The sequence below is a fragment of the Ciona robusta genome, chromosome 2, assembly GCF_009617815.1.
Source record: "Ciona robusta chromosome 2, ASM961781v2".
NCBI classification, from domain to species: Eukaryota; Metazoa; Chordata; class Ascidiacea; order Phlebobranchia; family Cionidae; genus Ciona; species Ciona robusta.
The window spans coordinates 1,153,747-1,175,676 of NC_143236.1; the positions used below are offsets into that span (position 1 = coordinate 1,153,747).

The 21,930-nt window shown below is 34.6% G+C and overlaps 3 protein-coding genes across 5 annotated transcripts; 2 read left to right on the top strand and 1 right to left on the bottom strand.

Annotated features, from left to right (window-relative positions):
- Window positions 1-1,697: 1,697 nt before the first annotated feature.
- LOC149739570 (focadhesin-like) lies at window positions 1,698-8,792 on the bottom strand. Its single transcript, XM_089873341.1, has 3 exons — window positions 8,602-8,792; window positions 2,655-7,698; window positions 1,698-2,279 (listed from the first exon to the last, which is right to left on the bottom strand). The coding sequence occupies exons 2-3, from the start codon at window positions 7,696-7,698 to the stop codon at window positions 1,996-1,998; spliced, it is 5,328 nt and encodes a 1,775-aa protein (XP_089729467.1). The 5' UTR covers window positions 8,602-8,792; the 3' UTR covers window positions 1,698-1,995.
- Window positions 8,793-11,171: 2,379 nt separating this feature from the next.
- LOC149739571 (deformed epidermal autoregulatory factor 1 homolog) lies at window positions 11,172-18,334 on the top strand. 3 transcript variants are annotated; one of them, XM_089873343.1, is made up of 15 exons: window positions 11,172-11,190; window positions 11,478-11,585; window positions 12,444-12,549; window positions 13,462-13,514; window positions 13,671-13,747; window positions 14,137-14,221; window positions 14,657-14,723; window positions 14,991-15,188; window positions 15,721-15,926; window positions 16,231-16,369; window positions 16,742-16,854; window positions 17,108-17,281; window positions 17,764-17,833; window positions 17,897-18,045; window positions 18,103-18,334. In XM_089873343.1, the coding sequence occupies exons 2-15, from the start codon at window positions 11,481-11,483 to the stop codon at window positions 18,244-18,246; spliced, it is 1,686 nt and encodes a 561-aa protein (XP_089729469.1). In that variant the 5' UTR covers window positions 11,172-11,190; window positions 11,478-11,480; the 3' UTR covers window positions 18,247-18,334. The 3 variants fall into 3 exon arrangements, with proteins under 3 accessions (XP_089729469.1, XP_089729468.1, XP_089729470.1); XM_089873342.1 differs by lacking the exon at window positions 11,172-11,190 and having other exon boundaries at window positions 11,410-11,642; XM_089873344.1 differs by lacking the exons at window positions 11,172-11,190; window positions 11,478-11,585 and adding an exon at window positions 11,694-11,864.
- A 1,704-nt stretch (window positions 18,335-20,038) lies between these two features.
- On the top strand, window positions 20,039-21,100 carry LOC149739572 (cytidine deaminase-like). The gene is made up of 3 exons (XM_089873345.1): window positions 20,039-20,395; window positions 20,772-20,826; window positions 20,887-21,100. The coding sequence occupies exons 1-3, from the start codon at window positions 20,055-20,057 to the stop codon at window positions 20,995-20,997; spliced, it is 507 nt and encodes a 168-aa protein (XP_089729471.1). The 5' UTR covers window positions 20,039-20,054; the 3' UTR covers window positions 20,998-21,100.
- The last annotated feature ends 830 nt before the right edge of the window (window positions 21,101-21,930 follow it).

Consider the following 21,930-nt stretch of genomic DNA (forward strand, 5'->3'; position numbering starts at 1 on the left):
ATTTTTCCCTACCCTACTATATACACCATTATGCTAAAAATATAAACCCAATTTCGTGCAATATGCACAGGTCAGTACAGTTTACGAAACCGATTTAGTGCTTAAGAAACCAAATTAATGTTAAGATTATCCTATGTATTCCATGAACGTTATGTCATCACAAACAACGATAAGATCACATTTGATGACGTGTGAACCGCCTTCGCGATAAGTTTACCACCAGAAACAAATATTTTTAAGTAGATTATTTCTCCTGAGATTACAACAGCTTAGTGTAAATGTTTGGCTGCATATGCGGTAACAACAGACAACAATTCGCTTTGTTCATGCGAACTATATAGCCTGCCTTTATTTCGCAGCATTGTATAAACTTTTTTTATACTGCTATATCAAACACTATGTTCGTTTTTACTTTCCAGATTCTATTGAGAAGAGATATATACGCCAGACCATTTGTGGCTTGCGATGCCTCAGTGTTTGTTGTATGTATACATTTGTAATGGCAAAAATTCAGACTTGTTATATCTATATAAATACAATTTTAAATTTTGTTTGCTTTAGTAAACACGTATGAATGGGGCTCTAACATTTTTTTGCCCAAAATGAATTCATCGTTGCATTGGCGGAGTATAGATCTAAAACTGTAGTAGTAATTAAACATTAGGCCAAGCTGCAAGACCACCTACGTCTAAGCTTCTAAAACATTCACCTTCCGTTTTCTAATTTCGTATGTGGTAATACGTTGCCCAGGATTAAAATCATTGCTCGAAACAGACTTGGGTGGTCGAAACAGCAATTTACTCAAGAATATCTTCAGTTTACGTTATGTTATTCCGTTTGAAGTCTTGACCCATTTTAAAAGTAAAACTGTATTTGTGACGAACAAATAAAATGTAGTCTATATAGTAGAATGAGGGAAGGAGTGGGCTACCGTAGGCTACTTAAAGGGGCATACTAAATTCTTTATTTCTATTTGATATAGAAATGTCCAAATGTGATCTAAAAGTACCACCAAAGTTTTAAAGAGAAAGAGAGCTTCTTAAAAATCGGCAGTACGAAAATGCATGGGATTTCCCATAAGAAAAACAGTCACAAAACTTTTGTTCATTCTAGTTTTCAAACTGCTGAAAAAACTCATTTGGTATAATAAATGCTTCTTCTTTGTGAATGTATTGATGATTCAAACTCGCGAACTACAAACTTTTACGAGGAGTGGATGGGACACCTTGTCATTTTATTTTTGTCCTATCTGGTAGTAAACAACGAACATTCAAAGAAATATTAAAACGTATCCTCATAATGCCATAGACTGTTATTAATTTTTTAAAACACGATCTGAATATTTGGATATTATGTGCTTAAAAGATGTCCCATCTTACCCCACACTACTATTATACAGGCCTTTATAAAATTGGACCCAGCTTGCTTGAGTTTAAAAGCTTCTGCGTTTTGTCGTGTTCAGAATACGATTATTTCACTCTGCAGCAAGTATTAAAATCACATGCTAAAAAATTGCGTTACAATTTAAAATATATGATCAAGTGCCTAGAGCTTGCCGATTTAAGACCCGTCGCTGCTACTATTATTGGTGTTATGTGTACTAGTCCAACACATTCTAATGATGAATGAAGCACGCTTGGTGTAGGCTAAACAGGCCCAAGTTTTTGACTAAAATGCAACCACAAAAAATGATGAAATCACTTTTAAAGCACTTTATCTAAAGGATAGGATACAGAATAAATATAAAAACCTCAACAGACAGTAATTTAGTTATACAAATACAATGCGTCCACTCTGGTTGTACAAATGATTTTGACACAACCCTGGTTGTACAAATGATTTGATTTTGATACAGATAAACAAGAAGATTGGTTTATAAAGTGGCAACTTTGGAACAAGAATTAAAATGGCAATTGTACTTTTATGACATAATATGTTGAACATTTTAAACATTTAAACAATTGTATTGGCAACTGCTTTCATGAATGAATTTGTTTACAACAACAAGGTTGGCACAATATTTCTCCATACATGTAAATTACTAAACTTAGGATTTCTTCGCAAATCGCTCAAAGCTTTATAAACACAAGATTTCAGTTTTGTATTTGATAACTTTAAACAAATTGTTCCCAACCAAGTTATCATGTGCTTTTTAAAATCATCGCTTGAATCTTTGGACAACATTGAAGGAAGTAACTTGAACATCATCGGGATGCAGTTCAACCAAAAGAACATTCGATTTGCTTCAAATACATCATGTAGATGCATAGGTTGTGTCCCTGGAAAAATTAATAAAAATATATTAGTTATTAAAAGATCGCATTATTTATACAATATAAAGCCTTTGCACTCATTACCAAGTTTAAATTGGCATGAATCATTGCTTAATTTGTTTAGTGCCACAGTGGCCAATGTGCCCGCCTCCAGCCCAGGTTTTTAAGAAGGCAAAACCCAGTGTTTCCTTAGGTGTTGTTTAAATTTTCATCTATACATAAAAATAAAAAAATAATATATTAAAGTGTTATCTGTGTGGTAAGCTAACCAGTAAGCAGGCAGGAATGTATAAAACAGAACACCTGTGTTATAATGTCTGGTCCCCGCTGCCCGAGGTTAAATTTTGTATTTCATTACATTACAAATACGAAAATATTTACCTTCATTTTGTTTGTCCAGTTTATTCGCATACAAAACATTGAATGGTGTTCCACATTGTGCTATGACGGAACAAGAAAAAACTTTGAGCAAAAATTCATTTGCTCCTCCTTGTTCATTTTCAAATCTCTCGGAAATCATTCCCATTATTTCTTTCATCCAAGCTGACATATCTTTCTTCGCAGCTCCAACATTCGGTGCATTAGAGATCATATCTTGAAGGCCAACTTGCAGCAATGCTAGGGCCAGTATTTGAGTATCATTTGGACATGTAGCAATACGAACAACCATGTTTGTTATTGAAGTAAGTGGTATTAAACACAAAGATAGCTGATGCACTGTAACAAATAAAGATTTTATAATGTTCTGATTTTTACTTTTGAAATTTTGTTGGTCGGAAGTTTTTAGCAAACAAATCGCTAATATTTTCCAACTTTCAATCGAGGAAAAAACATTTATCTTTATAGGTAAGTTGTCGTAGATTTTCCCTAGAACTTCCAAAATAAGAGATACGATTTCTGGTTGCAGTTTACCTTGGTTTAAACACATTTGAATACCTTTTAGGAATTGCTCAAGTAATAATGCTTCTTCTAGAAAACTGGGATAAGCGAACATGGTTTTTAAACTCGCAACTGGAACATATTGAACTAAAATGTTTAAATTTTGAAGAAAGAGTTGCTTTACAGAATTTTCACATGTGGAGTAATAACCACTATCTATCAATGCTGAAAGCATATTTTGCGCTGATACACTTTGATGTTGATGTATGCATACATCTAAGCAGAGAAATTGGAGAGCTTCAATTTTCCCATATATCCCAAGTTTCAGAATTCCAGTTAAATCTATTGGTGGTAATACTTTACCACACAACTGTGCATTATGTAATGCTCCAATCACTGTTGTGATATATCCTAAATCAGGTGATTTATTGCTGTTATCTATGCTCTGTATTAGCCCGTGTAATAATGGGCATAAAATGCTTGGTTTCGGCAAATATGTGTACAAGTTAGGTTCTCTTTGTGCTGGAGTGCGCTGCTTGCAAGAAAGGTACAGACGACCTAGCAGTAAAATTAAGCAGTTAGACACTGCAAGGTCCTTATTGTTTCGAATCAGCTTCTGAAAGATTTTGACAACATTAGACAACATGGTATCAGGAACCGATGCATTGGAACCATCTGGAATGTCATACAAAGATAAAGTTTCTGAACCCACAAGAGCTGCTAAGCTAGATATACCAGTTATTCTTTGTTTCAATGGGAGATGTTCATTTGTGGAAACAGATACACCAGTTTTGAACAATTGATCATACATTGACATTGACAACTCTTCAGCCTCACCATCTGAAAAATTAATGTAGCACTGCAAGAGTGATAAAGCACTTGCGATCCTTTGATTTGTTGGATATATTTTGGAAGCATTACAGAGCAAACCAGAAACATCACGAATTTCTGTCTGGCTGACAGTGTGTTTGGAAATTGATTTTACAGTGATCCATGCAAGAAGCAAAGCGATATTTTGTATTATAGTAACACTAACAGAACTGGGTAATTGTTTCTTCAACTGATTGTAAAACTGCATCATATTAGGATAAACGGTTGGTGCACGAAGTACAATGAAAGCAAGTCCGATGAGAGCTCCAAGCGAAATTTCTTCATCAAGTCCACCATCATCTTCATCCGCAAACAACTTCTCCATTTGAAGTTCAAGAATCTTGACACATTTCTCTAGCTTTGAAGATATGACTTTATTTCTTTCATGAAGTTTGTCGGCATAAATTAACCCTATTACATTGCCCATTGTAACATTCCCTAAAGTCCCAACAGATCTAACAGGTGTTTCAAGTTGATATATAAGAAGGTCCAGCAACTTTTCTATTTTACGGGGTTCAATTACAAGTAGCGCATCAGTAACATTTATTAAAGATAAAAATGAGCAGAGCTTTCCAAGTTGTGATTTGACATGTTCACCAGTGAATGTAACTCCACAGTTAGGACGCAACTCACAGCGATCTTCTAAGATATCTATAATTGTGTCAGCAATTATAACCAACCAGTGTTCATCACTCAAATAACCAGATAAATTGCTTGGTTTCTCTTTCTGCTGTAATGAGTTTACTGTACACATTAAACCAGACAAACAAAGAACTGAGTTTGCTTGCATACTTGGAGTGCCAACTGATTTTTTCTGAAGTAAATTTGTAATTTTATTTCGACTCCAGTACCCACAACAAAGCAACTTATCCTGAATAGTTCTTTCATCACAACCTTCTTCATGTAGTTGAATGTTTAGTTCAACAGACCTTGCTTTTTGTATTGCAGTGTAAAACCGTAGCATGAACACGCGCCAAGACGTGCACAACCATAACATATTATTCCAATCCCGATTGTCAAGAGTAACTTGAGTTAACATGTACTCCAAAAGCCGAAATAAATCTTTTTTGTGTTTCTGAACAACTGACAACTTTTTTTCAGTAATATCAAGCCGCGGAAGCTCATAACAGTTTAGCAGAGATGTTGAGATTGAAGAAGACAGGGCAGGATCTTTGTTTTTGTTTTGAAGTTTGGACAAGAAGGAAGGTATGTTCGAAACAGGGGTTGAAACATTTTTCTTCTTTAATGCATTTGCACGGTGGTTTATATCTCGTGGAAAAGCATCGATCTCTTCGCATATGAAACTACTTAGACAAAACTCTTTGTGTGTAGATGAAAGGGATTTTGAGTTAAGGATTAATTCCATTATCAATTCATACTGTATGGGACCATCCAACCAACTAGCTTCAGTAACCTCATTATTGCATTGATCAGCCTCAGGAATTAAGAATCTGGGAATGTGTTTTAGTTTCATGTCTGCAAATTTGAAATGAGAAAGACACAAGAAGGCATCTTTGACCAATTCACCATCTGATGATTGTGTCTTACTCCATATCCAGGTTAAAGCATAATCTTGAAATGATTGAAACCGTGCAGTTGGCTTTTCGACTGAAGGAATTAACGAAAATAGTCTTAGAACAGCCAATGTAACAGACTTATACTTATACAAAATGAGCCAATTTTGTAAACTTGACCACAATACAGCTATACCAATATTTCCATGCATACACATGTAGTATAGACTGTCCAACAATATAACAGCCAAGTCTTCTTCGAGTTCTGGTGTCAGAAATAATGTAATTAGCTTAAGCATATCATTTGTACAATTCGCACAATTGTTTTTGCAGACATCTCTTATTGCAAATATTATTGCAAATTTTACTTCAAATGAAAGATTGATGTCCGACACCAACATTGCTTTAAGAAGATAGGGAAGACATCTGGGTTGAAAATTGCAAATTTTTATAAGCGACCTGATTGCAATGGGAAGTAAATCATTTTGAAGATCTTGTAAAATATGCAGCACAGGTGCTATGCAAAACGTGTTTGTTGCCATGGCCGAAAGCAAATCAAAGCATTTGTTTTTATGAAGAGCGTTATTTTCAACTTTAATGCAATGGAGTACTGTAGGAAGAATATCAAGTGCAATTGATGGAACACATGAAACAAAATTTGTTAACAGATCCAAAGCCTTAGAGTAAATTAAATCATTAACACTAACAGCGGGAGAAGTGGACATAAGTACGATGGATGACAGGTAGAGTGAATACGATGACACAACAATTTTAATTTCACTTAGGTTAAAACTACCACATAATGATGTGTTGAAAGTAATTGTATTTTCATTGTTCATGGATTGTGATATCACACTGAAAACTAATCCTCCAGTCCCAAGTTGACAGGAATGAGTTAAAGACTCATTTTGATGAATTACTTGAAAAGATTCTTCGACAACACCACATTCACCTATGCATTGCAGTTTATCATTAAGCATAACAAGAAGTTTTGAAGCATCAATATTTTCAAACTCTAGTATTTGCTTGTTAAAAAGAAGCCAAAGCAAGCCGACCTTTAACATGAAAATACAAATCAGTTTGTAGAATTTTGGAAGAGCTTCATATGAAGTACATTCTACCAAAGATGAAATTAAACGCAAAATTGATTGGGTAGCGTTCAGAGGTGCACTGACAAGTAAGCTTGGAATATTAACAACCAAATTTAAAAGAGCATCGCATGGTAGTTGGGCGTACTGCAATAACTGGCAAAGCAGAGTCACACATAGGTGAATATTAGAATTTTGATTCTCCTGCAGTGTTTCCCAAGCAAGGTGTAAATGTGAACAAATTAGACCAACAAGTCCAACATCAATGGCTTCAGAATTACAATATTGCAACCGCATAGCATTTCCAATTTGAACCAACATTGCAAAACTGTTGTCATACGATGCGGCAAATTGAATTGTGGACATAAGAAAAGAGACAATTCCTTTCTGCTTTCCATCACAACAAGTGCTTATATCATTTAGTGAGCACCACTCCAATAACAGGTTCATTAGATTTAAACCATGAACGTTGCCGCAGTTTTTCATTTGAGTGTCAAGACAAAAATGAAAAACAAGAAAAGGTTTGAGAAACTCGACCACACTTGGTACTGACATAGTGAGTTTTTCATCTTGACAATTACCAAGACCGTTCGAAAAATAAACCATCAAGAAAGACCTGATTTCCAAAATAATACTGGCTATCGCATTACTTCGAAATGTTAACAAGGTGATATAAGGGTGAGGTTTAGTTCCTAAATTATAACTTTCCTTATACATGGCATAACCACAGCTTTTACATCTTACAGTGTTGGTGGAATATTTGAATAGAAGAATATCTGTTATCAATTTAACTAACCATTGAATTGATGTGGCAGAAGCCACCAATGTAAGAATATAATCTAATACCTCATCAGGATCCAATATACCTTGCCTGATTAAAGATACCACCCCACTACAGCAGCAACTTGGTAGGTAAGATTGTTTGCAAGTGGTGATGATGGTCCAGATAGAGGAAAGCTGATCGAAAAGTAACTTCTTGTTTTTTGTCTTGCCACACACTTCAAGTTTCTTTTGAACCCATTTAACCTGAATACATGGCTGCAATTCTTCCAAGCGTTGAATAGATGTTTCCATCTGTAAAAAAAATTGATTAATCAATAAGACTTTAAGATCTCAGTTAAAGATAATAAAAGTGGATATAATTTACATGGAGCTATACAGAGAAGACGGAAAAAATTTTCCGCTAGGAGGCGATGACAAATTCGTTTCTCTATTTTATGGGGAGCAGTTAGTTTCACGGTTTATACACATAAGATATAAACCCCTAACCCCTAACACTAATCGCTAACCCCTAACACTAACCCCTAACCCCTAACCCCTAACCCCCTAACCCCTAACTCCTAACCCCAAACTCGTCAAACAAAAAAAACTTGAAAAAAAAAGATAAAAAAAGTATTCCACTGTGCGGGACTCGAACCCAGTAAAAATGAAACAAAGAGAATTTACGACCGCACGCAAACCGCTACACCACAGACTCGACGACAGTAGACACAACGAAAGAGCGTATATAACCGACCTAATGTGGGAAATATGTTCTTACTAGTGTTTTACGTATTTGGAAAGGTATTTTTATTATTTAATTAATTTGTTTTACACTTATTAACACTTTGTAGTGCTGTTTTGTTCGTTTTTTCGTATTTTTTAATTTAAATAATTACCGCCTCTAGCGGAAAATTTTTTCCGTCTTCTTTGTATAGTCCCATGTATATAATTTATTCTTAGAAAACATGGTTTCTTGACAAACAAATTGGTGAGTAACCTGTTTACGTGGAAAGAAAATCCTTCGCACAACTGATTTTTTTCCAACATGCATATATAATATGGCATCTTATATATATATATATATATATGTGTGTGTAAGTGGTCCGGGTGCTAGGCTACTAGGCTAAATGTGGTATAACTCTAGGACTAGGTCCTCTGATATCGTGTGGACCTTACCATCATTAAAAAAATGTGCGCTTTCGAAATACCTCTTACATTTTAGAAACACTTTTGATGGCTTAGAAGTCTTCTAAATAACGTAGTAGACTTTAAAGTAAATGATAACACCTTGGGAATCTTCAAAACAGTTATGGTAAAACCCCCGTTTTAAATTCGGCTAACAAGGCAGCAAGACTATATGTGGGGAGCAAACTGTTTTTTTTGCAATCTTGCAATTCTTTCATAATCTAATGTGCCGTAAACTAGTTTTAATATAGGCTTTTAGACCGCTGCTTAGCACATAATATCGAAATAGCACATAATATCTAAATTTCCTGATCGTGTTTTAAACAATTCATACCATTCTATGGGAGTTGTACAGTTTAATAATTCTTTATATTTTCTTTGTTTACTATCAAACAGAACACGAAAATAGAATGAAAGCGTGTACCACCTTTCCCCACCCTGCTATGTATTCTGTATGGAAACTCTCATTCTTTAAAACAAGAGATCGCAGATCTAATAAATGAACACGTTTTAAACTAATTAGCATAAGATAGTAGAGTCGGGGAAGATGGGACACCTGTAACACATATTATCCAAATAGCCTGATCGTGTTTTAAACAATTAACAACGGTCTGTGGAAGTCGTGAAGATACGGTTTTATAATTCATTAAATGTTCTTTGTTTACTACCAAATGAAAAGAGAAAACAAAATGAAAATGTGTCCCATCTACCCCCACCCTGCTATATTAGTTAATCCTTTTACTACAACGGTCGACTGGGCTCGATCAAAAACAAATCTGAAGTAACCAACAACACGGTTTCTATTCGCCATTGGTGACTGTGGAGCAGTAGGCATAATGTATTTATACTTGTATTAACTAATGAAACTTATGACGTATGAGGATTGAGTGATTGGTAAAGAATATGTGTAAATACGCTTTGTACAACTCCTGTACCATGTGTTTATTGTACACTTACACTAGTTAACGTTGTCGTCGCTTAAAAACGTTTGTTTTCATGAATTTTGACAAACCGTAATCACGCAGTAATTAGGTAATGTTAGAAGTTAATATTAATCATATGATGTTGAATTAAAAATAATGTTTCAATTACGATTAATGATAATACGGTATAAGAGTAGTGCATTTAATGCGTCCCCACTTAAATGCTATTAGTTTGATTCAGTCGTGAATCGTTGTGTGGATTTCTTATCTTATATAACACGTCGTTCCCCGCCAAACTCCAGACAGTGTTTCCGCTATGTAAAGTGCATGAGGAAAGTAATCGTTAATTAATCGCTCATCGTGCGGTTTTAAATCTGAAAAATTAGTCTAAAAATTATAAATATATATTACGATTTGATTTCAATCAAGAGATTAAAGAAAAATGCTAGAATTAAGAATTAGGCTAAGTGCGAAAAATAATCGCCCTATCAGCAACAACAACAACAACGACAACAAAGCCAAGAACAACTGTTCGACGAAAAAGGATCTGTATGACCACTAACGTGTTCAATAACGTGTTCAATAACGTGTTCAAAAAATTAGGCTAAACCACTAGACAAATTTCTTCGCTAATTACTTCCCATAATTTTATTTGTAGCTGCTTCATACATACGAGAGCAGCATTCAAAGTATGTCCACTACGTAAAACCACAGTTTTACTAACTTTGTCCGGCGTATTATGTTGAAATTACCCCTGGGGTATGAATTATTAAATTAGAAATCTTTTACAAAACTACTTTTAAAAAAACTATACTGTGTGGGGAAGACGGGACAATAAGTTGAAATAGATTATATTAATAGTAACCTGCAACTTGTAGTTAACCTATCGAAATTGTTCGGCTGTGCTAGTTTTTTTTTGCCACGTAAACATATATAGTAGGGAGAGGGAAGATGGGACACTTTTAGCACATAATATCCAAGTGTCCTGATCGTGTTTTAAACAAATAACATCGGTCTATAGGAGTCGTCATGATACGGTTTTATAGTTCTTTGAATGTTTTTTTGTTTACTATCAAATTGGACGAGAAAATAGAATGAACAAGTGTCCCATCTTCCCCACCCTACTATAACTTTAAAATGTGTTTTTTTTTGTTTTTTTATCCTAAATTGAAGCCATATTATGCCCTGCCAATTTTTAAAACTAAAACATAAAACCAAGGACTCTGCGACCATTTAAAATAAACATCTTGCCATTTAAAAAATGTTATGTTATAGTAGTTTAACACCGAATTTTAACACTTAACAGCAGTTATTCTTTTTGCCATGCACTTTGTTGGACCGCTAGAATACTGTCTATAAAAATTTTTTTTTTTAAAAAGGGTCCGTCTTTCTTCATTCTACTTATACCATCACTTTACTAGTAGTTTAATTACACTCACTGGCCGAGACAGACTTTCGGAAATTCTTTGGGATTGACTTCCGTAGAACGTTGTTAATTGTTTGAAACAAGAACACGATATTTTGATAATGTGGGCTAAAGGTGTCATGCCTTCGCCCGCCACACTAGTACTGTGGGGGAAGATGGGACACCTTTAGCACAATAGTATATATATCCAAAATGAATGTATTACGCAATGCAAGCACGTGTTGTTTGGTCATCTGATCCAGGAAAACATACTGGGAACCAGTTTTTGAGGTGAGCCGAGTAATACCTTCGTCAATCGCGAAGCTATATACCATATAGGACGTCACGAAGTAGCAAAATACCTATAAAGTTGCTTTTTTTGGTAAAAATGACTGACACATAATAATTACATCAATAATGAAAATTGGCACATGGTTTAAAACAAAACATGAGACTAAATATAGAAAGAATCTAACGCCGAAGATTCACTCGAATGCTCCCAAGTGCCAATTCTCCTTACCACAAATATCACTAATTCGACATCTATCCTGTTGCGCGTCGACTTTCCTGTGAAGTAGAAAATGTCCGACGAATCGCAATCATTTCCGAGCTCTTACGAAGATCAAATCGACCAGTGCAACAATTCTGCAAAACCAGTTCAACAATCTTCACACGAAACTTCTGAGGTTGGTGGTTTGAAATATGTTTTGCCTTTTCAAGGGATTTCGGCAATTTTTTCCAAAGTAAAGAAATGCATTGCTTGTTTTTGCATGTTCTTTGTGTAACTGTCATTTAAATCGGTAAACAACGTATCGTTATTTGCAATCGTTTTTTTTTTAATTTAGCAATGACAATGCTTTGACTTTGGTGTTAAGTATATTTTAACAAACTGTCCGTGGCTGTGTGGTGCAGAAAGTCAGTACATAAATAATGTGATACAGCTTTAGGATATGTTTATAAAATTGGTATTTATAATTATACTTTCATTTATACTCAATTGCTGTAATCTTTATTGTGCATGCTGCAGAATGGTAATACACTACCAAATATGTGAACTCCACATGACCCACCAACCTAGTACAAAATGTGCAGATTTATGCCAGATTAAAGCGCTTTTTTTGGGAATCAAAGTTTTTATAATTGCTATTTTTGTCTGAAATATTTTTTTGCAATCATTTTTATGGTTTAATATAAAAGTCTTGATTACAAACGACCTGTCTGTAGATTTTCTTTTGAATTAGCAAAAACGTTAATAGTGAGGCAAAACCAAAAATTTTGCTCAGCGGATTTAGGACGATCTTTCCAATCAGTCAAATATTTGTGCTATCAGCCATTTAGTATTGCTCACTTTGAGTTATTTGCTGTTTGTTTTTGCGTTTGTGTGCTTAAAAACGTTTCAAGATAAAGATTTTAATGACTGCTTGTGTTATCTTTATTAAATGGTGTTTAACCACAACCAAGCATTTACTTTAAGACTTCAGCACATCCCTAATTCCCAGTCTTATGTAACATTACAATATAACTTATGTATTTCACTTTACCAGGCACCGCAACCACAAGTACCATCAAGTTTGAGAAACAATGATGATTCTGTATTTATCACCAACCCTGGTTTAAGCAATCAAACTGTACCGACAGATGGAAATGCAGGTAAGATGCTGAAGTTTGTTTGTTAGACTCAATGATGTAAATTTATTTCGTCTCTTCGGTCATGATAACAAAGAACAGGAGAGTTTATAAAAGCGAAAAAACGCGCAGTAACAGTAAAACTACAGTTGTTAATATACCTATTGATAAAAAAGAAGAAATAATGAGATAAAAGAGAATATAACGATGTTTTGGGTAAAAGCCATGAGTCGTGACCGTCAGAGGCATATCCAGGAATTGAAAGGGGGGTCAGCAAGTTTTTGGTTAGAAAATAGAATGCAATGTAAAAGTTAAAGGTGCCTTGTATTTACGAATTAAAAATAGTGGTCCACAAGTCTTTGTTTAGGAAAGACACTTTTTTATACAAACCTTTTCTGTTTTCAAAAGCAAGCTAAAATAATTAAAGGAAAAACAAATTAACATATGAGGTACATACTAGTAAGAATAGAAATCTTAATCATACAACAGTTACAACTTATACGCCGTGTGGTCTATTATGTAAACATGAACTTTCCACACTTTTTTCACAAAAGAGAACAAAGCTCCAACTTTTTTAAAAGCACAAGAAGTAACTAAAGAATTGCTCTAAATTCACCTCACTGATAAAAGAGTTTAAAAATCTAAATGGTATCTTGCTTTAAACTAAACTAAATTCAGAAAAATACTGAAAATGAGATGTAACTTAGCATTTTAAACCTGTAAAGTAACTCTGATTTTACTTATGTTTTTTTGCATCAGATAAAAACTAGATGTATGTCCCTCTGGCCCTGCAATGCATTTCTGGGTGTTACTGCCATGATTTCCTTTTTCTTCCCAGTGATTTTTACTAAAAGCCTAAACAACATTTCCGAAAATATAGGAATGGGACTAATTTTGATGCAGGGGCTTTTTAACTAATTTCAGTCATATTTATAGAACATAAGAAGTTGGGTTCTTCTGCAAGGAGTCAAACTGATCTGGAGCAACAAGTATATGTTACTTTATAGACAGATATGTATCTTAACTTGTGCGTACACCAACTCCATGAAAATTTTGGTTTATATACTCTATACATAATTTCCACTGTATATTATTTATTTTCATGTTAAATGTCAGGTAATTTTATATCTTGTTTTCCATTGCAGAACACAGGAGCACAACCTAGTGGTGGACAGGATAACACAAATGTACAGATAGATGGTGCTGTTCATCACATAATAAAGTATGTCTGCTATAGAATTAAACATTATATATTTATTAAGGGAACATAACAACGTATATGAGGAATTTGTATACGGATAAAGATGCTCAAATGTGATCTAAAGATACCACCAAAGTTTCAAAAAACAATACAGTTTTTTAAAAAAAAAATGCTCATGGCAGGAAATAATGTATTGAATTTTTCATAAGAAAATGGCACTCAACTTTTGACCGATTCTAGTTTCTAAACTACTAAAAAATGAAAAAATCAAATTTCGTATAATAAATGACATTTCTTTGTTAATTCTATATAAAAAATGTATAAAACATTTATTTAAAATATCTAAATTTGCAGTTGACAATAAAATTTATTGTTATTATCTCCCAATTGTAATCTTTATTATTGCTCAGCAATCAAGGTTTAACAATCCAACCATCAATGAAAACATTGTTTGTGATGTCACCAAACATGATAAAGGGAATGAACTTTCAACAGGTATGTGAATGAATGTAACTTACTTTATCCCTGCTTGGCCGGAAAACGACAGTCGTTATTACACGAGTTTAACACCTTGTGCCAGCTTACGAGTTACCATGTATGTTACTTTGCGGGTTATTATTTTTTGGGGGGGATTTTTTTATGTATGGCTGATAATTTGGACAACCCATTAGTGATCACTGAGTTGGAGCAATTGCCGTTAAGTGTCTTGCCCAAGGACACATACGCCCACGACGGTAGAAGCATCGAGCCTTGAACCTATTACCTCTGGGTTACAGGCAGGCGCGATAACCACTATGCCACGGCTCCGGACATGTAGTCACGCATATTAAACCAAATTCAAATGACACGATTTTAATTACTATAACTGTATGATAAACTATTGTAAAGTCAATAACTGCATAAATAAATATGTTATGTTTTTTACCACAGCTGCCAGTAGTGAGCTTACCAAAATCAATGACGTTCGGAAGGTCTGCTTCTTCTTCAGCTGTTCTTGGTATGATTTTACATATTTTTTTCAAAAATCTATGTGTGCCTTTGTGAAAAATTGTTTCCTTACTTTTAATTGAGTTACATCATATGTTCATTTAGCTGTACATGTTTAATATGGTGAATTCCTGATTAAATTATAACATATTTTGCACAATTAAACATAAACTGCAATATTGATTGTATGTATGTATGAAACAGCAGTTAGTCGTTTTTTTAAATCCTAATATTAGCTTTATCATTTTGTAATCTATGAATTGCTGTTACGTTTTAGTCTCAAAGCCTGCTACCAAGTCACCCAAAGATGGGAAAGTTGTTGAAGTATCTTACCCACATAGCCCCCTATCTTCACCTGGGTATTCTGGGGAAGTCCCTATAAACATCCTGTCGGACATTCACCAACATGGAGATAAGATACCAGTGACTTGCAGAAAAAATCGGGCAATTCTGGATAAAAGAAAACTTGGTTCAGGTGAATAAAAACGACATAAATCTGTTGGGCACAGCAAAATAAAAAAAATAAAGCTCGACAAGAAAAATAAAGTTAAGCAAAAAAATTAAAGGAATGTTACCATTTTAAAATATATTGATTTAAAACAAATAGGTTCAAGAGAAGATAGGTGCTCATGCTTCAAACCAGTCATGTGCAACCAGCTGCATTAAATCTATTTCTTAACCACATACAGTGCATAGGAAAGTCGTTTTATGATGCTAATTTTTCCTAAAAAGTCATGTGGCCAGCATTGTCATTCATAATATTGTATTCAGCCCTCCAGTGAGAAAGGTTGCACATGCCTGCTTTAAAATAAAAAATAGGTGGTCTTCAGGAGGGTACTATTGAAATTTTGAAATAGAAATATTGCAAAAGTTTTTAGTTCGTGGACGTTGCATTAGGCATAACTTGATAGACTCTTTTAAATGAACTGTTGAGTATATGACATTTGATTGGTTGAGGAGATATTAAACACGCAACTGAAACAGTTAACGAATTACTTTCAACGCAGGTCAGCGTGGAAAATGCATTTCATTCAAAGACAAATGGATGACACCGAGCGAATTTGAAATTGAATGCGGATTGTCTATGTCGAAGGATTGGAAACGTAGTATTCGTTATGGAGGTTGTACCGTACAGAAGTTGATCAACGAGGGCCATCTTCATCCGCATTCGGCTGTTTGTACTTGTGCTGTATGCAGTGATGATGATTCAGTGGTTCGTATTTAAATATACTTGTATTAATATCACTTACTGACATTAATTTTCTTGAAACATGTCGTTTTAGTACCCCTTGCTAGTAAAAGGGCCATCTAACATCTATTTGAGAAACATCATTATTATTTTTTATTATGGCACATCTATATTATGTAACGCAAGTTTTAAAACACATTTTAGTTTTACGCACAAGTCGAAACTGATCTGTTTTTTTTATTAGTAAGAGGCACATGGCATTAGAAATCTCCACAAAGATACATTACTAGTTTACGACTGTCTTAATATTTTCCCCATTTACACTCAGACTTGTCCAGTAAGATTATTTCAACCATACAAACGTCGCAAGCGAAGTGCACCAACCAACCCATATTCACCAGTGTACAGTCCTGTAGTTAAATTGATGTCTTATATGGATCCCAACACACCAAACCCACCATTACAATGTGAGTAAACTGCACCAGCATAAACTAAAATGAAATCTTGACAAGCAAAAAAAGGCTGAAAAAAAAATGGCACATGTTATTACTTATTAGGAAACTAAATCTCAGTCCACGGATGTTTCTTTTCGTTGAGACTCACTTGTATAAAATAGGTTACCAATTCAACATATATATATAGTTGGTTATTATATATTGTAGGGTACAGAACACATGTATGATACTTACATACAGTGGCGCAGCCAGAAAAAAAATAAGGGGGGGGGGGGTTTAATCACAAAATTTTCCAAAACTATTTTTTTTAGTTACATACATGCTTAACCTAAGTTTAAGTTAAATAAATACTTAACCTAAAACACATTGTTCTTTATTATTCAGCCCCAGGTCCCCCCCATTCTGCCCCACCAGATAACCCCCAGCAACAGAAGCAACCAACTACAACTCATCTGCCGCAAGAAATTGAAAATATTTTGAAATCTTTTCCCTCAGAGGTATGTGTTTAAAACATCGCTTTGTTAATTGTTTTATAAAACAACCCAAACATTAAGTAAAAAATATTGGTAAATATATTTTTTTTCATTCTACAAACATAGTCCTGCAATTTTTCACAAAACCATCCAATAAAATGGTCTAGCTTTTACAATAACAGTAAAAAAGTATTTTAAAGCACTTGTCATTCTCAAAGACTGCCCAAATTTTAATCCCAGTTAAGATTAGGGAAATTATAATTTTTCCCACACCCAGCCTGACATAAGCGAACAGCGCCTCTGGTGGCAACTAGATGAAATATCGAACCAACTTGTGGAACAAGCAAATAGACTGAAAGCTGCAATATCAGAGGCAAAGACATACAGCATGAACAGACGGATGCAATCTCTACATTCAATTGCTTGTAAGATTGAACAATGGTATAATGAAGTGAGTGGAAATATGTGGTGTTCTATTTTGAGGCTGTTATATTCTTTATACATTTCTTTTTACGGCATTAGTTGTTTCATTGTCTCCATCTGACATTTCATTTTTAGGAGTAGATTATCGGAGCATTTTGTGTTTTGTAGAATTCTAGGTTTTCTGTCATGCTGTAAACTATGTTACAGCTTATCTAAGCTAATTGGAATAAAACTATAGATATAATTCGAACTAGTCTTTATAATGGTTAACTACAAGGGATACTTGTTTTGTGTTAGAAATTAAGTTAAGTCACCAAATTAGTGGCATATTTTAGAGGTCTAATTAAATATTTGATGACTTGATTTCATTATTGTTGTACTCTCATGGCTGCAATACCGAATGTAGCACATATTCAGTGCAAAATTATTTCAGTCACAAATATTGATTAAATTAAACTCACAAACAATAACCTGGTACTAAAAATACTTCAACAATTGCTACTGTTACAGAATAAACAACCAGAAGAAATCAACCAACCAGAGGTGGTAGATCAGACTGAGCTTTCTACTGCCTCGTGTGGTAAGAAAAACTATTTTTGCAAATTCATCAGAAAATACATTTTATTTGTATATATGTTTGTAGAAATGGTCACAATTGGGTCGATTGAGGGGAATCCCTGTGACGAGAGAGTGGAAGACACCCAATGTTTTTGTACTTGTGGTAAACCCGCTATCAGCGAATGCACAGGTTGTCATCGGGCTACATACTGCTCTACTGCTTGCCAAGAAAAGGTGACGTGTCGTTATTATGCCAGTGTATGCGTTGTGACATTACCCATATTTCACTAGGATTGGCTGAATGGACATTCTGAAGCTTGCGTTGCATATAGAGACAACGAGACAGTGGTATCTACTTCACAGGAGGACGTAGAGACGTACGTTGTGGTGACGTCAGCAACTACGTCACACAACTCTTCCCCACTTTCTGTATAGGCCATGACGTCATCCGTTTACATGTAAATAAATGTACTGACCATGTTATTTTGTAAAATAAGATCGAATAAAAACGTTGTTATTGTGAGATGGTGAGGTGTAGTTAGTAGGGTCGGATACAATGAGTGAATCGGCCCCCAAAGACTGTCTCAGTACGGTGCTCTGAAAATTTATTTTACTTAGGCCTTAGGGAATATTGTTATTGCGAACGTGAACATCCTTCATTCGATTGCAAACGTGAAAAGCAATCGTTCAACTGGTGTTTATGATGGCGGTACTTTTTCTTAAAGATGCATTATAATATTACATGGTAAATTTTGAATTAATTTTCTTACAATAATATAATGTAGGGTGTAACATTAAAGGGCCTAAACACACCCCAAATGTACTTCGCTTTAATCGATAGAGTGTGTTTTTCTAATTCCAACGACACCTTACTTGTTTTAATCGGTTCTGTATAACCAAAGATATTCCAGCTCAAACACCGTGAAATTCAAAAAAATGATTTGAAAGTTGCGTGGCGAAAAAAATTGAGAAGTGTACTACCCACGTGACAAACACGTCACAAAATTGTTGAAGCGTGGCCGCTCTCATTCAGAAAGGCGAGAGGCAGTGTTTTCAGCGAAAAACGAGAGAACAAAAAAAACGCAAAAAAGCACAAAAAAAACGCAGGTTTCGCTTTTACGAATGAATCAGTCACGTGACTAGTACGTTCCTACGTCACAATCACAGAGCTCGTAGTAAAAAAAAGATAGCGCTAGAGATCACTGTTTGAGGACGAATATCTCCGCCTATACTGGACCAATTTTAATAAGCAAAGTATTTTTGGAATCAATAAAACGGTCGCTTTATGAATTTACCATAAAAAATAAAAGTGACGTGGGGTGTGTTTAGGCCCTTTAAAGTGTCCCATCTTCTTCCACTGTACTATATCTTTAAATGAGGGTCCGTAAAAAAAAAAAATAAAAAAACCTCGCATGACAAAGTGTTCCATCTTCCCCCATCGTACTACATATTTTCTTTCGAAATAAAAAACGTGTGTTCAAATTCGAAATCTTTCAATTAAACAACAACCAACAAGCAAGCTGTCCAAGCTCTTTTGATAAATGAATGTATGAAAGAAACTTACTTTATCATGGCCTGAAAACGACAGTCATTTTAACACGGGTGTTTATATACACCTCGTGTCAGATTACCGGTTATAGTACTGTGGGGGAAGATGGGACACATTTAGCACATTATATCCAAACATCCTGGTTGTGTTTTAAACAAATGACAATGGTCTGTGGGAGTCTAAGAGTAGAGTTTCATAATTCTTTGAATGTTCTCTGTTCACTACCAAAATATGACGAGAAAATAGAATAAAAAGGTGTCCCATCTTCCCCCACCCTACTATACATTATTTTGTGGGTAATCTTTTTTTGATTTTTTATGTATGATTAATAATTTGCAACCCATTAGTATACCCTGTGGGTTGAAGCAATTGCCGTTGTGTGACGCTGAAATACCTGACGCGATTTTTGTTTGACGTTGGCTGTATCAGTTGGAAAGAATCGTTTCAATTTCAGGTTTCAAATTTTAAAGTTACAGTGATCCTTACGAGCAGGTAATGTGTAACCACTTTCGTATTCACTTATTACTGTGTATAATTTGATATTTTCCCAGGAATATTACTAACAGTTTAAGTTAAATGTTTACAAAGGTACCGGAAATCATACTAAGGTCTATGTAGCTGCTACTTGTAACTTCTAAAGTTAGCAGAAAATTCAGCAGAGTGAACATAGTGGTAGTATGTCTCGCCGCTGAATATGCAAACTAAACGTATATATGAAGATATGGAACTTTATTTTAACAGAGCTGAAGTAAATAACCTAAGTTTTTTTAACATCGTTTATTTATTTAGTATGAGTATAAAATATACGACGCCTGAAGCTCTCATTGCATTGGCTGTTGAGGCAAAACAAAGAGCGTATTGTCCGTACAGCAAGTTCCAAGTTGGTGCAGCGGTGGTGGTGGAAAATGGAGATGTTTTCACAGGATGTAATGTAGAGAACGCGTGTTATCCAGTTGGCGTTTGTGCAGAAAGAACTGCCATATGTAAAGCTGTGTCTGAAGGCCACAGAAAGGTGGAGATATTGGCATTAACATCGTGAGTTTGAAAATTATTTATATAGTATAGGCTCGGGAAACATGGGACACCTTTAGCAGATAATATCGAAATATTCTGATTGTGTTTTAAATTGTGAGAATGTGGTTTCTAATTTTTTATTGTTTACTGTTTACTACCAAATGAGACAAAAAATAGAATGAAAAAGTGTCCGATCTTTCTCCACCCTTATATTGCTGAAATTTCTAAGACAAGAAGGGTTTTAATACGTGTGCGTGTGCTGTCGGAATATAACCAAGTTTTTATAGTGGGTTCACGAAATAACATGATACAAATAATATGAAATATCGTCATTTTTATATTTTTAAAATATCCGCTTTTTTAAATAGAGGAGAAACTAAGTATTTGTGTTTTTTAGGAATGCAGACACCATGACTTATCCTTGTGGACTTTGCAGACAGACCATCAGAGAGGTTTTCAATTTAATTTGTTTTTAAATGTAACTCATAATTTACTGTTGCTGCTTTATTTAGTTTGGTACTGAAGTGACAATTTACTGCGCCAGTAAAGATGGCAGCTACGAGACACACGATCTAAACGAAATGCTGCCCTTATCTTTCGGGCCAGAAAGTCTTGGCCAATAAGTTTGATTTTGTAAGAAACTTTTCCGTGTGTATTTTAACTACTAACACTAAAATATTATGCATATATGCCTAAAATAATATATACGTGAATAAAAATATACAACCATATAAAATACGTGTTTGTCATAAATTAACGGAACTTAATAACTTTAAGCGGCTTGGTCTTTTATTTGAGTTAACGGTTGGACTGTTTCTTTAATATTCCTAAATCTAAGATTTTCATTGCTTTTGCGCGAGCAGCATGTGTTGTATATACTTATTAGAAATTAGATATATGGTAGAGTAGTGTTGTCCAATAACAAAGGTAAGATGATGGTAATTCGTGGTATCACCTCGAAACCGCCATATATTTTAAGTTTGGAAATATTGGACAATTTGTGCTTAATGGTTTCTTCTTACCCCACCCTACTATACAATAACATACTCAACGAACATTAATCCATCCCAAACAGCTTATTCTGGTGGGCAAAATTTATGTCTGTCTCGAACAAAATTTTGTCCGCCTGGTACTTTTTGCCTTTCATAATACATTTTACACCCGTCACTATAATTTCGAATTTGTAAAAGTGTTTTCGAATTTGTAAAATTTCACTTGTTGTGCGGATCGCTAAATAACTCCTCGTGTGTTTTATTATATTTTATTTAATTGTTGTCAATTAATAAAGGAATGCTAGTACTAATTCGTGGTATTACCCAAACACCGTCATCTTTTTTGATTTTAGAAATATTTGGCAATATGTGCTTAAGTGTCCTATCTTCCCCCATTGTACTATATTGTTAAATAAGCGATATCGAACGAATATAGCGACTTTTTAGAAATAGCTATGACGTGCTTCTTGTAGAAGGGAACCCAAACTAACAAATAGTAATCTAAAATAATTGCTTACTCAAAAAAATGCCGCGAGCTTTTAAAAACAACTCATTCAAATTGTT